Source organism: Vidua macroura, chromosome 8, assembly GCF_024509145.1.
Source record: "Vidua macroura isolate BioBank_ID:100142 chromosome 8, ASM2450914v1, whole genome shotgun sequence".
NCBI classification, from domain to species: Eukaryota; Metazoa; Chordata; class Aves; order Passeriformes; family Viduidae; genus Vidua; species Vidua macroura.
In genome coordinates this window covers 28,591,469-28,605,828 of record NC_071578.1, presented here as the reverse complement: position 1 = coordinate 28,605,828, position 14,360 = coordinate 28,591,469, and the positions used below count along the sequence as shown (strand labels likewise).

Below are 14,360 nucleotides of genomic sequence, written 5' to 3'. Positions count from 1 at the left end.
AGGAAATCTAGCACAATTCCTTTCCAAGAACCAAGTTTAAACAGATGAAGCCCATGACCTGAGCTGTTCCACAAGCAGCAGAAAGGTATTTTGGGTTTGTTCTACTTGTCATCTCATCACTTGTATGGACAATCATTCAAGCTTTTACACAGACTTTGTGCCAAGTAAGTGAGAAAACACATAGCTCAATCTTTTTAAGTACATAATTTGAACTTAAAAATATATTTCACTTGAATGATCTGGAATGAGGCTTTGTTTTTTCTTTCCTTGGCACTCTTATTTACAGTGTTTTGCTTTCAAAACCTCTGTAATATCTTAGCAGCCAAATCAAAATCCTATGCGCCATTATAACCCCTACAAATAGAAGTTATTTTTGCAAGTTAAAAAGCTGTAGAGAAGGGCTGAAAGAGGTAAAAGAATTATCAACCCATAGTTTCTTAACATATTGGGCAGGCAAACAGGAAAACAAACAAACAAACCAGAAAAACTTTTCTATGAGATGGGGAAGAAGAAGCACTAATAAAACCCCAGTGTAATAAACATTCCTCAGCATCTACATACTGCAAGCCTGACAATAACCACATAAGCACAATGACTGCTGCTTATTTTTCCTCAAAACCCATTCTTACAGACTTGATTCAGATCACATAGTTTTAGGGGAAAATGGAACCAAGATTTTGCAAAGCCTCCCAGGCCTGGTCTACAGAGAAGTTTAGTAAATGGAAGATGGATGGCTCATGCCTCACTTGCAGCTACACAACAAGTTCCCAACAAGCAAAAAGTCAAAAGAGGAATGGGGACTCACTATTTTCATACATTAGTATTTGAGAAAAAGCTCCTCCATACAAATTTATCAAATTTTACACATAAGGAGTATTTTTCACAAGTTTTATTGCAAACTTTACATGCCAGGCAAGCCCTGGAATTGCATCAGAATGGGGAATGCAGCTGCCTTGTGGCTGGCACCAGCTACACTGACCAGCTTCCTACCTCTGGGAAAAGGCTCAGCAGTCAAATCAGATGGGGCAAAGAAAAGCAATTCTTTCAAAGTCTCAAAGCAGCAAACCAGAGAATATTCCTTGTAACCCAGTAAAATTTCTACCAGGCTGCATTTGAGCCCTTCTAGAAATGGTAACAGCTAAAACATTTAGCTGCATACAAAACTATCACTTATCAAGGGCTAACTACATCTTCAGATGGCAGATTGTGTGGATGTCCTGGAAAGAACCTCCTCAAGCAACCAGTGTGCTCCAGAAGTTCACAGCCCCTAAAGGAAAGGGCCAAAATCTAGTGTTTAAAGTTCTAGGACATATCAACCTGGGCAATTTAAAAACAAACAAACAAACAAAAAAAAAATCTAAGCTTTACTCCACAGCATTTATAAACTGTTGATCTCAAGATGCCAAATTCAAGACACAGCTGCTGGCAGCTGGCCATTTGGGAGGCAGTCAGAATGACTGGAAATCTCATGCCTTTTAAATGCATCATCTATTATTGTCTTTCTCACCACAAGTGATACATTTATAAATGTATTTTTAAAAACTTTTCACCCTCAAAGGGAAAGAAACCTAAAGAACAAGTTACCTCCTGTTTGTTGTCACTCACATGTGTAAGGAAGACACTTCCAGGAAGGATAAATTGAGCAACATGTCCTTCTGTGGTTTACACAACGGAATCCAAGCAGTAGAGATAACAGGACTGTGCTCCAGCCCCAGCTGCACTCCCAGGTCCTGTTTTCACAGCTTGCTCACATACCACCAGCAAGAACACAAAGCTTAGGAGGATGTGGTGTAACCCAGAGCACGGTGTCCCTGAACTGCACCCCTGGAAGCAGCCAGGCCATGCAGCCCACGGCCAGCTCCCACTGCCCGGCCCCTGAGCACCCAGTTAGTTTATCCCATCCCTGGAGCCAACCTTGATAGAGCCTCAGCAAAACCTCCAGCAGGTGAGAGGCTCACAGAGATAACCACAGCTACATCCTACATTGTAGGACTATCATCTCAAAGGCTGTCTGAAGGCAGCAGAGCAGCAGCAGATCCGTGTCCCAGCTCACCCAGCCAGGCTGGAGGGACAATCCAGTTGTGCTCCTGTGGGCCAGAGCACCCCAACACCACGATGTGCAGCCAGACACAGCCCCCAGCACCCCTTGTGTGCACGAGAGCCAAGACCTGCCCTGCAGCAGCTGCCTGACCCAGCCATCATCTTGCCTTCCTGGGGACTGCAGGGATCTTCCTGGGGGCCAGCACAACCAAATCCTACCAGGGCTGCTACAGGTGGGCTGTACAGACCAGTTTTCCCAGCAGATGTTTCTCAATGCCCTGAGGAAGGCAAATTGACCCCTAACTCAATCACAATTTTATCAACTATGGAGAATGCTTCAGGCTGCAAACTGCTATTTTTAATGCTGCTGTCTGATAAAGGACTTACCTAAAAATGTATTTTTAGTCATCTCCAATAAACACTGTGCTTTAATATTACAGTCCAATCTCAGATTTAGTATTTTAACTCAACAATTGAAATTGTAGTTAAGAATTCTTTAACTCCTTTGCTGGCCAAAAAAGACAGCAGTGACCTCACTTCAGCACTGAACACTGCAAAAACTGGAAAGCCTCCAGATTTTATGGATTATTTCCTTTTCAGAAAAAGAGGAAAAGTCATAAAATGACATTTTTTTTCTGCTTGTCCTGTCATTAGGCACCACTGAGAAGACTCTGGCTCCATCTGCTTATATGCTCTGACACACACAATGCATACGGTGTTCCCTGCGCCTTCTCAAGATTAAAGCTGAACAATCCCAGATGTCTCAGCCTCCCCTCCTGTGTCAGTTCTCCAGTCCCTCAGCAGCATTGTGGTCCTTTGCTGGATTTGTTCCAGAATGCTCATATCTCTCTGCCACTGGGGAAACCAGGGCTGGACCCAGCACTCCTGATGTGTCTCACCAGAGCTCACAGCTTGTCAGGCCCCAAACTGTGACAGTTTTCTCCCCTGGTGCAGCACTTCATGTTCCCTTTTACTGAACTTCATGGAATCTTTGGGCCATTTCTTCATATTGCTAGGGTCCCTCTGAATGGCTGCCCTCCATCTTCACATTCATGATTAATTTTTCAATGCAAGTAAGGCAAAAGCCCAGCAAACTAGCTCCTGCTGTCACTTTCTTGATTACCTGTCTGGAAGCTGTCACAAAAGCATTCCACAAACCTCCTACATGGCTCGTGTGCTGCCACACTCTTGTCCCAGCAGAGAACAGAGGGGTTAAACTCCTCCATGGGGATCAACAGCAAACAGGAGCCTCCCTCCAGCTGTTTGAAGGCCTCATGTGATGTTTCTTCCCAATGAGATGGTCTGTAGCAGCCACCTGTAAAACCACCCAGCACTCCTGAGCCTGCACTCTCAAATGGCTGGTGGAGTGTTCCAAAGCAGAGCTCCCTGCAATCCTGCCACCTCCCCACATAAAAGGGCAACACCTCCTCCTCAGCATCGCACTCTGTGCACCCTACAGACCCTGTCACTGAAGGACTCCAGACCCCAGAGCTATCCATCACACCTCTCCAGCTCAGGGAGATTGCAGGCCTGCAGTTCCAGCTGTCTGCTACCCCTGCATCACCATCAGGAGCTTCAGGGATGTACCACACTCATGGGTTCCCAGTAAAGGTTCTCCTGAACAGTCCTGCAGGCACATGCCTGTGGTGTGCCTCCCCAGTTTCTGTGCCCTGGTGTCTTACTTCAGCAGAGCTGCACAGCAGGAGAACAGCTAGGGCAGAACAGTGCTGCTACATGCCCATCAACCTCTCCATGAAATCTGGCTTGCAGCAGAAAATCACATGAAGTTACGCTGGCAGGCAAGTGACTTATCCAGACACCAAGTGTTCACAGCTATGGATTTGTTTTCAATCCCCTATCCATCACACCCATCTTCTGCACAGACATCAAGAGTTCTTCCACCCAATATCCAAAACCTGCTTTCACACATGAGAGAACTCGTTGATTACTCAGATTCCTTAGACTGTATTATCTAGTGAGATAAGACTTTCACTCTGGAGTGTTCCTTCAAAACATCAATAGAAATTTAACATGAAACTATTTCTTCCAGTAAAGAGGATATCACTGCAGATATCTTTACATAAATCAGCCATAAAAGTCACCGAAACATGAAGAGTTCCTTTGCCTCATGCAATACACTCATACTGCTCTGAGCTAGAGGCAAGAAACAAAAACAAATATTGAACAAGAGAGAAGGCTATGATCAAAGAATGGTTTGAATTGCTTAAGTCAAAATTATTTTAGAAACTACCACTAATTAATAGGTAGCATCTTAAAGAATAAAACCTTAAATCAAGTGCTTGTTCCTTCATATAGCTTATTAGTGTATGTCTTTTCTGTAGCTGAACTCCAACTCATGTAGTCATACTAGTTTAAGCTCAAAGTTCATGAAAGTCACCAAAGAGTCTTCACAGCAAAGGTCATTACTGTAAAAATATTTCTTAAAAAGCTATTAGTTCTTCAATAAAGAGGTTTGAAATTAAAGAAAACTAGCATGTTTCATTGTTTGAGAGGCATAAAGCCAAGAGCCTGAAATGAGTACTCAAAATAGGACATATTTTCCAGTGGAGGTAAAGATTACAATATAACCAACAGGAATGTGCAAGCCAGCAATACTTAACTCAGCAGCTCATGCCAAACCATGATAGTCCGTTGTACTACTTGAACGCTGAAACTTGAGAAAGTGGTATTATTACAATTGTTAATAGTGGAATGCAAGAACTACAAGTCACACACAAATTCATTTCATATATTTATTTTTTGTAGAAATAGACTATTCAGCAGTTTGGGGATTTGAAAATCTGACAAAGAACTTGGATTCTTTTTTCCTGCTACATATAAGTTAAAAACCAAATGTAAATGCTATTAGGAAGGTTCCAATTTCCCCACAACTATGTCCTTGTATAGGTTATGCTGACACATTACAAGGAACAAACTATAACAAAACCACCAACAGAAATCTCACAATTCAGTAGAAAAACCCAACATTTTCTTCCTCTAGGAAAAGCAACTGTGGTTAGGACCTACTAAAATGAAGAGGAAGACATTTCAGTACAAATCTGGTCATAGAAAAGACATAGTTCACAACCCTTGGAGCTCCAAGAGGGACATGGGACCTGTAAACAGGAGTATAAATCATCAGCACTCTGAGTATTTTTAACTTCAGCTGCAAGCAAGGCACACTAATTACTTGAAGGACCACAGTACACTAAGTTTTATTGTACAGATTTCTACCACCGTCACAAACACACAAAACAATCCAGGGGAATATCAATAATTCCTGCTTAGCCAATTGAACATAAAACCCCAAAATAAATTTAACACGGAACTTGCCCTCCCTGCACAGACACCATCACAGGAACATTACAACTGCCTGTTAAGCAGCCAACTTGCTCAAAATTCCTATCTTCAGGGTCCAGCTTCTAATAAAACCATTGTTTGTAGCACTCAGCAGAAGCCTGAGTTTCTTAGAATATCTCTGTCTTCTTTAGCACATCCCAATAAAAGTGCTTTTCTTCCCCTCCCTCCACTTCCCCCAAGCTTTGCATGCCACATGTATCGATTTATCATTCTCTGTAGATGAAACAAACGAGTGCAGAAGACCATGAAAAGGACTGAAGTAAACTTTCCAGCAGTTACGCATTAAGTAGAGAAAATATACTTGTTTAAACACAAGTTTCACCTGATGGATGAGCAAACAAAAGCTGGTTATCATCCCGGCATCAGAAAGAGGCATTGCATAAGTACAATCAAGATCTGACAATGGTCTCAGGGTGACCTTTAGGCAAAGGAATTAACAATTCATTTACAGTAACTTTCGTGTGGATTAAACCGTGCAGAAAAAGTTACCGAAGTATTCATGTCATCTCCCCCTAAGAAAATTAGGGGTTGTTCTGGCAGAAAATTACTAGCCAAGTATTTTTCTAGCTCCCCATGACAGGCAAAGAGCACCAAGACAGAGGGAGTAGGATGGGGGAAGAGCTCTCTCAACGCTGCAAGGGCAGGACAGAGCTAAACACAAAGGCACCTCAATGAGCTGCTTGCACTGCCTGCTCATACTGAATTGGTGACTGCACTTCAGTCCTTACTGCCTGGAAAGTAACCCGTGATCCACTGTCATTTTTAGAATTCACATAACTCCTCTAATTCTGGCCTATTCCAGCTGACCTGTGGCATAGCCAATACAGCCAGCACTACACCCAGTGCTATTTTCCAAGGTGCTCACCTGGTAGCAACACAAGCTGCTCTGTAAGATGAGCTCGAGAGCAAACTGGGTGCTCTTCAGAGTTTCCTGGGCATGCAGGTCTGTGCTTTTCTTCATCTGTTTGCTTATCAATAAATAGTCAGGCAAATGCTGAATTACCTCACAAGGGAAAAATATCCCAACAAAACCAATAAAAACACAGAACAAAAAAACCACCACCCATAAAGTATTAGATCCATAATTAAAATTACCCTGAGGAGTCCTCAAAAAGAAAGATGATACACAAAAAATATACAAAACAGAGAGGAGGAAAACAGAATTTTAACAAGCAGAGTTTTGTACTTTAATGAATGAGCCATATATAATATGGCTCACACACCATTGCTAGATTTAAACTCTTATTAAAAACAGCATGGATTTGTTTTTTTAGCAAACTACTATCGTGTGATAGTGCATTATAAAGTCACAAAGTATTTAACTGTGAGTGCTTAAACCACACATACCACATAAAAAACCCCTACATCTGCTAAAGAACATGACAAAGAAAAAGGATTATTTGAAATGCAAGATTGGCATAACATTTTTTAACCAAGAATGAGACACACCACGCAAGCAAAAAAAGGTGTTGCTTTCTTTGGTTTGGGTTTTTTTAATGTTCATGGCCAACTTGTCTAAGCCTACTGATTGCTGCAACATCAACTGACAGATGATACTTTTGGGACAGCTTTCCTAAGTTTACTGTTCTGCCTCTTTACAATAATATTCAGCTCCTATGGTAACAGGCACTCACACACTAAGTAAATCATCCCACAATATGAAGTCACCTGAGCATTAACCAGAGTTTGTGCAGAGCAGTTGTAATTAATTGGGCTGCTAGGAAATACCATCTTCTGTCACTGCTGAAAAGTTGATCTGTTTTACTCATATTGGCCTCCTAGAAAAAAAAAAAAATATTCTAGAAGTATCTGTTCACCAAGAAACTGATGAAGACATGAGGCATAAGAGAGCTTACACTCCACTGTCAAGATTGAGATTTGTTTATGGGACACAATTCCAGTAATCTATGTGCAAGTAATAAAACAGTCATACAGAGAAGATGGGCACAAGGACTTATTTGTAAGGGGTTTACCACAGCTTTTGCAATTTCTGATATTCCAAACAGAACCATTCAGGAAATATCAATACAATTATTTTTAAGTGGGGGGAGGAAAAAAAAAAGTTAGCAAAAGAGGAGAAGTACCCTCAAATCTATCAAAATTTTCTGACATCTCAAGTCAGATTTGATTTCTGCTTCAGATACAACTGGCAGCAAACTACCTGCACCTCCTCTTTTTTAAAGACAGCTACGGAGTTCTTGCTACAGCACTTGCTGCAGTTACTCTGTATCTCACAGGAAGGTGCCCCAGTCCCCTCATGAGCTGCAGAGGCTGATTCCCAGGTGAACCTTGCTGGAATCAGCCCTGGATCTTGGGAAACTGCCCACAAACTGTGGGAAAGATGAAAATAACCACAGCAGCAGCACATATAAAACTCAGCAAATGCAAAAAGTAAGAGAAGCACCGAGCTGAACATGGAGCTGCTGCATGTTCTTTCTTCTAGATAGTTTTTCTTACATTTCACGATTAGTACAGTAAACAACAGATGTTGATGAACAAAAAAAAAAAAAACCACCGAGGCACCCCCAAGCAAGAATGAGAACATTTCCTGATAAGTTCCTTCAGCAGATGCTCTTTCAAACTTGGCTTTAACGACAACTGAACTAAAGACGACGCAGTCTCACTCTTCCACAATATAAGAAAGGCGTGGTGATTACTAGAAGATATTCTAAGTTCTTTAATAATTTAAAAAGTAACTTTCCCAAAAGTAAGCAAGCTATCTAGTAGCTGGTAAAAGCAAAAGAGAAGCCTTTAAGCATCTAATATGAATAAAAAGCTGTATTTACCAGCCTGAAATTTTTAAAAAAGCGTAAAAATTGGCTAACTTTTGGAAATAATAGAACTGCTAATCATTACTTGGATTGAAAAGATGTTTCTTTTCCATGATGCAATTTCTGCATACTTTAAGAACTTCCAGTAAAGGATCTGGTATTAAAAACCATAGGGAACATAACCATACAAATTATCTAACTGGAGTTTGTTCCTGGAGATGGTTCACACTGCTTCCTTTCCATTGTCCCTTTCCTGACAGAGCAAGTCAAAGCTTCACTCCCAAAAGACAGACACAAACAAAAGGTGGGGTGGGTGTTTGGCATGTAATCAGCAGCATAGCTGACTGAATTTCTGGGTACCAGTTACAGATCTGGCTCCACGACGCTTTCCCTGGAAGAGCTGCTTGGTGCTTGAGGTTCTTGAAAGTCAAGAGATGAGACAAATACTTGTAAAGCACAGAGAGGAAACTGAGAGGGCACTGACAGAAAGTGACAATATTTACCAAACAGTTCAGTTTTCTCACAGAAAGAACTACTGTGTTTGGTTCTTGTTTCCTAATAAGAAGTTTTTTATTAACAGTAAGCCAGACAGTTCAGATTTTCACATAAAACCACTTATTTCCAAGTCCAGCATAAACTTTCCACCACTACAAGGATAACTATCTGATACAAACTCTCCTCAAACCATCACCCAGAATATGTGTTCTAGCCAGGGCATACAGCAACCTCACATCAAAAACCGGGCAGTATTCTGCTTGTATTTACTCACTCTGCTCTATCATTCATATAGTTATTGGTACTTCATTCTTCTTACAAAGGTAAGAAATAAAATTTGAAAAAGGAGCAAAGAAAAATCTTACATTTTGACACTGGCTACTACTGGGTTACACAACATATAGAGTATTGGTTTTCTGTTTGGGAGTTTTGTTTACCCCTTCATGCTTACTACCTCAGGCAGTAGAAGAAAGGACTGTGTGAGGGATGAGATAATGGAAATTTATTCAGCTATTAAAGGAAAAGTTAAGGCAACCTTCATCTTCTTACAGAACTCTAACTTTTGACCCTTCTCTACCACTTCTTACACAAAAATACCCATGTGGTTTTGGTTTTCAGACACTTTTGATGAGCACATCTTTATAAATAGTTGTTGCTGCTCTGTTTCTCCAAATTCCTTTCTCTTTACTGCATTACATAATGAGATTTTTCTACTAGCGCTAAAGTATTAACTGATTAAAGATTAACTCACCCCCAGGAGAGACCATCTCAATTAAAAAAATTCCAATCATTGTAGTCACCAAGTCAAACTGCAGCTCTTCAGTGACCAACCCAACTCACCAGCTCCTGCTCTCCTGCTTGCTCCCACCGCCTCCCTTCTGTGCTGCAAGGAGGAAGGCAGGTACCCTGACAGGGGATGCTCATGTAGGGAGCACCTAAAGCTTCCAGTAAGTGACCAAAACGCCTTCTTTGTGACATGCCAGGTAAAACATTTGTCAAGGGTCTGTTTATTCTGAAAACGTACACGAATATGTGAGTTACCGTGTTAGTGTAACATTAAATGTTTACAAAACAGTAGTTCCAAAGGAAAAAGCGCCCTCTTGAAACCACCACTGTCTCTTCTTGTTGATCCAGACACACCCTGAGATTTGACACTGAAACTCACCTCAGTTCCCACAGGCTCCTCAGACCAGACAGCTGGGAACACCCCGAGGGAATCACCCCGCTCAGCAGCATCCTCAACTGGTTCAAACCCACTCATGCGCTCTTTAGCAACAAAACCAGCAATTACTACTCCTGTTTTGTCAAAAGCTGCCTACGTAACTTCCACTGAGAGCAGATAATTCAAAACATACTGGGATAAAATATGTAGCCTCAAGGAAAGAAAAAAACCTCAAAAAAAAAACACCAAAACCCAGACAGCGGAGCCAAGGGCCGAGCCGGTCCCACGGCAGCGGCGGCCGCTGTCAGCTCTGCGGAGCCGTCCCCGCTCCCCCGGCCGGGACGCCCGGCTCCGGCGGCTCCCTGCGCGCTGGGCTGTTCCTCGAAAGCGGCGAGCCCGCAGCGCGCTGCCCGAGCGGGATGTCACGTCCTCACAGACGGAACTCCGAGGGACCGGCACCCTCCGAGCCGCAGCGGCGCGGGACGAGCCCCGGCGGGGCTGGGCAGCGGCACCACCCGCGATGCCGGGGCCAGCCCGGCCCCAGGCGGCATCTGCCACCCGGGCTGCGGGCCCGGGGCGCTCGGCTCCGCTCCAGGGGCACGAGGAGCCGCTTCCCCCGGCAGAGCGGGAGCAGCCCCGGCCCGAGAGGCCACGACAGCGGCCGGAGCAGGGACCGGCCCACGGGGCTCCCGCCGACCCAGGCCCGCGTCCAGCGCCCGGGGAAGGGGCTGACAGGACGGGGCTCCCGTGCCGGCGGGCAAGGGGGAGCCAGGACAAGGCACGGCGGGGACCGGGGCCCCTCTCGCCCCTCCCGGCCGCCGCCACCGCCCCGAGCACCCCCCCCCCCCCCCCGCCCGGGCACCGCCGCCGCTCCCGCCCTCACCTTGGAGCATGGCCTCCAGTTTCTTCCTGTCCACCCGGAATCGCTCCTCGCCCCACTCGGGGCTGTGCAGGGGCCGCGGCGGCCCGGCCGAGTCCTCCTCGGAGCCGGGCGCGGGCGAGTCGGCGCTGCGCTCGCTGTTGGAGCCCGGGTCGGAGAGCGGCTGGGGCAGGTACCCGCTCAGCGGGTCGCACTGCGCCGCCATGGCGCTGCCCGGCGGCCGCCGCCCCGGGCCCCACTCGGCCGCCTCCCCGCGGGACGCTATCTGCCCCCAGAGCCGCCCGGCCGGCGCATCCCAGCCGCCGCCGCACCGAGCCCCGGCGCCGCCCGCCTCTGCCCGCGGCTCCCCGCCGAGTGAGCGCGGCCCCGGCCCGGCGGCGTCCGCGGCTCGGCGGCGCCCCCAGCCCGCCCGCAGCCCGCACAGCATCCCCACCTCCATTGGGCCGCCGCCCGCCGGGGAGGGGCCGGGGATATCCCCGGCGGGAGGGGGCAGCGCCGCGGCCCCGGAGGAGGGCGGGGAGGCACGGAGGGAGGGCAGGGGAGGGAAGCCACCGCCCCCAGCGGCACCGCCCCCGCCTCCGGCCGCTGGGCCGGGGTCTCCGCCAGTTGGGGTCCCCTGCCAGCCGGGATCACCCTGTCAGCCGGGATCCCCCCGCATCCGGCGACCCCCGACCCCGTGAGCGGGTCTGCAGCGACCGTGCGGTGCCGGGAGACACACGGGACAGAGGAGGTGGCGGTCCTGAGCTGCACCGTGCCCAGAGCCGATCCCGAACGGCGCCGGTGAGGGCGGCAGGGACCAGCCGGCCGCGGCTTGGCCGCATGTCCTGCAGTCACTGCGTGCTGCCGCGGCTGGCACGTCGCCTCCCGCCGGGGAGAGCCCCGGCTCCCCGCTCGGACGTGTCGCTGCACGAAGCCTCGTGCCAAAGAAGTGCCTTGTGCGGCTGTACCTCAAGAGACTGGGTTACACATCCCTCGCCTTCCAGCAGAACTGCGTTTATCCACACCCAGAATCCCAGCTGGATGTACTCCGGCACAGTTCACGCCACTTTGCAAACAGTCTGAGCCCAGAAGCACGCAGTGGTGTAGTGGAAACATCAACATGAGCTGCCACACTGGCCTGGTGGCACGGTGGCATTTTGCTGTTCCCGCAGCAGGACACTGCCCGGGAGGCCCATCTGCCCAAGGGTGACAGTCCAAATCACCTGGACAAAGAGTGAAGCACAGACACCCCACTCTCTTTGGGTCTGTCTTGTTTCTACTGAATCAGAGAAATCCTTTCTGACACAAAAAGTTACATACCACACACTCCAACAAAAGCTTTCTGCTTCAATTGATCACTATTTTCTGCCATTTTCCAGTCTGCTAGGTAGAAGATGATCCAGCAGCACTGGGTCTGGAATCCCAAGGTACCCTACACTGCAGTGCTGCAGACGCCTGTCTCCTCCAGAGCTGGAGCATCGATACATTTATTTATGGTGGCCAAACCAGGTTACTGGATGCACTCTGGATGGCAATACAAAAATTACAGCTGATGTGACAGTGAACTCACCTGGCTGATAACATCAGCCTGAAGGGCCATGCTAACATTTGTGAGGAGATTTGCTGGTACTCCAAGTAGATCCAGGGACCTGCACTGTGCCCAGTCTCAACATGCACTCGTTTTTACAAAGTTCTAGTTTGGGCTTACTGAGTCTTCACATATTTCCCACTTAGTTCTGTGACAATATGAATTCTACAACACCCAGGATTCCAGTTGTGCATTACGTGCATGGAGTGAGACATTCTCAGCCTCTGTGGATGGTAGCCAGCAGCTTGCAGATAACAACACACTGTTCACAAGGTCCTCCGATACTTCCCATGGCCCCAGGAAATAAAATCAAAAACACTAGAACAAAATATGAATGTAGGTCTTGAAAACAGTGTAATCTCCCTTTCACTTAATATTTTCTTGTAGTGTGATCTCACTATAGGTGTGTGGGGCAGTCTCAGGAAAGACTGCAAGTCTTTTCCTTTCCAGTTGAGAAGTTTACAGTCATCAAGCACTTTTTTTTTTCCTTTTTTTTTCCCTTTTTTTTTTTTTTTTTTTTTTTTTTTTTTTTTTTTTTTTTTTTTCTTTTTCTGGTAGATATGAAAGTGAACATTGTCCTAATCAAAACATCTTGAAATTCAGCAAAGTGTGGTAGCTCGCCCCAGACCAGCAGCAGCTGGAGTTGTGTGTTTTCTAGATGCCAGGACCTGTCAATTGCACAATCCAAATATTCACAAGTGATGAGTGTTGACAGCACCCGTTACAATCCATAACAGCTACAGGTGCTTAGCTCCTCTGAGCAAAACAATTATTTGGGTATTTTCCACTCATAAATTAGTGAGATTTACAGTCAGAGATTCTTTGTGTAGGAAGTCCAGGAGCTCGCTTTCCTTGTGTTTTATCCGTTCCTGCAATACAGCCACAGAAACCTTTCTCATCAGTTAGTTGAACCCAGAAGTAATCTTTTTTTCAGCAGCCACAAAAATAATATAATCAATCAAAGACCTCTTAAAAATAATTTTGTCCGCACTTTAGTTTTTATTCACTGAAAAGAACCCTTTCTTAATGTGTGTTTAGATTAAAAAATGAGAACCAAACTCTTTGATTTCCTACTTAAATCCATATAAATGCTTTTAAAAGGATACAGTCCTTAGGCATTATTATTGGTAGTTAAATTCAGTACTCTACCACTTCAATTGAATAAATGACATTTTATTTTCCTAGTATATTGCAGGGGAAGAATAAAATGCCTGTTACACAGAAAACTGGAACCAAGTAGAAAAACACATTTTTTCATGGCTACATACTATTACATGTGGATAAAATTGGGGAAATGGGTGGAAGTTGGCAGATACAAGAACAAATGGCGAGGAAGAACATCAGCTGAAGTTGACTTTGGCATATATAATTTACGTTGGCCATTTTTTCTGAGGCCAATAGCTTGATCAAAGAAAAGAATAACAGAACCTTTCTCATTCTGGTATACCATGTCTGTTTTGCTAAATTCTCTGCCTTCTTTTTTCATCCTGGTCTCTTTCCCTCACCTCACACACACACACACAAATAATATCTGCAAATCTCAGAAAAAGCATAACTGAAGAGGAGAATGTTTCATTGTCACACTCAGCCTCTGTGCAGAGTCCACATTCATTGGGGTGAAATAGATCCTGGAATTTAAAAAAAACTTCATCAACTGGGTGATCTACTGTAATAAGTCCCACATGTTTGGGACTGCACAAAGTCTCCAGACGGAGAGCAGTGCAGGATCTGTCCTGGGAAGGGTGTGGCTCTGCCCTTGGCCCTGGGGATGAGCAGTGAGGGAGCACCATTGCATGTGCTCCGGTCTGCTTTGGGGCTGCTGCCAGTGCATGGAGCTGATGGCTGGGTGTGTCTGCACTCCACGGGCCCAGGAGGGAGAAGTGAAATATAAACAAAGAGTAAGACAGTGTAACTTACCCTTAATACAGCACAGTCTGTATTGCAGAGCTTGCATTTATTTATTGTTCTTGATCTCAAATTCCTCTACTTCACAGCACCGTGATGAAGCAAAGTGTTCTTTTCTATAATTCCCTGAGGTGGGCGCAAAAAGGGAGGTTTGGAAAGCTGCAAAGTGAGCGTGGAGAA

General features: G+C 45.7%; 1 protein-coding gene across 2 annotated transcripts in view; it reads right to left on the bottom strand.

The window, feature by feature from the left end:
* Positions 1–10,934, bottom strand: part of BICC1 (BicC family RNA binding protein 1) — a 90,229-nt gene extending 79,295 nt beyond the window's left edge. For both annotated transcript variants that reach the window (XM_053983528.1, XM_053983529.1), the window contains exon 1: positions 10,712–10,934. In XM_053983528.1, coding sequence (XP_053839503.1) covers positions 10,712–10,913 — 202 coding nt within the window. In that variant the 5' untranslated portion in view covers positions 10,914–10,934. The remainder of the gene's footprint in view (positions 1–10,711) is intronic.
* Positions 10,935–14,360: the final 3,426 nt, after the last annotated feature.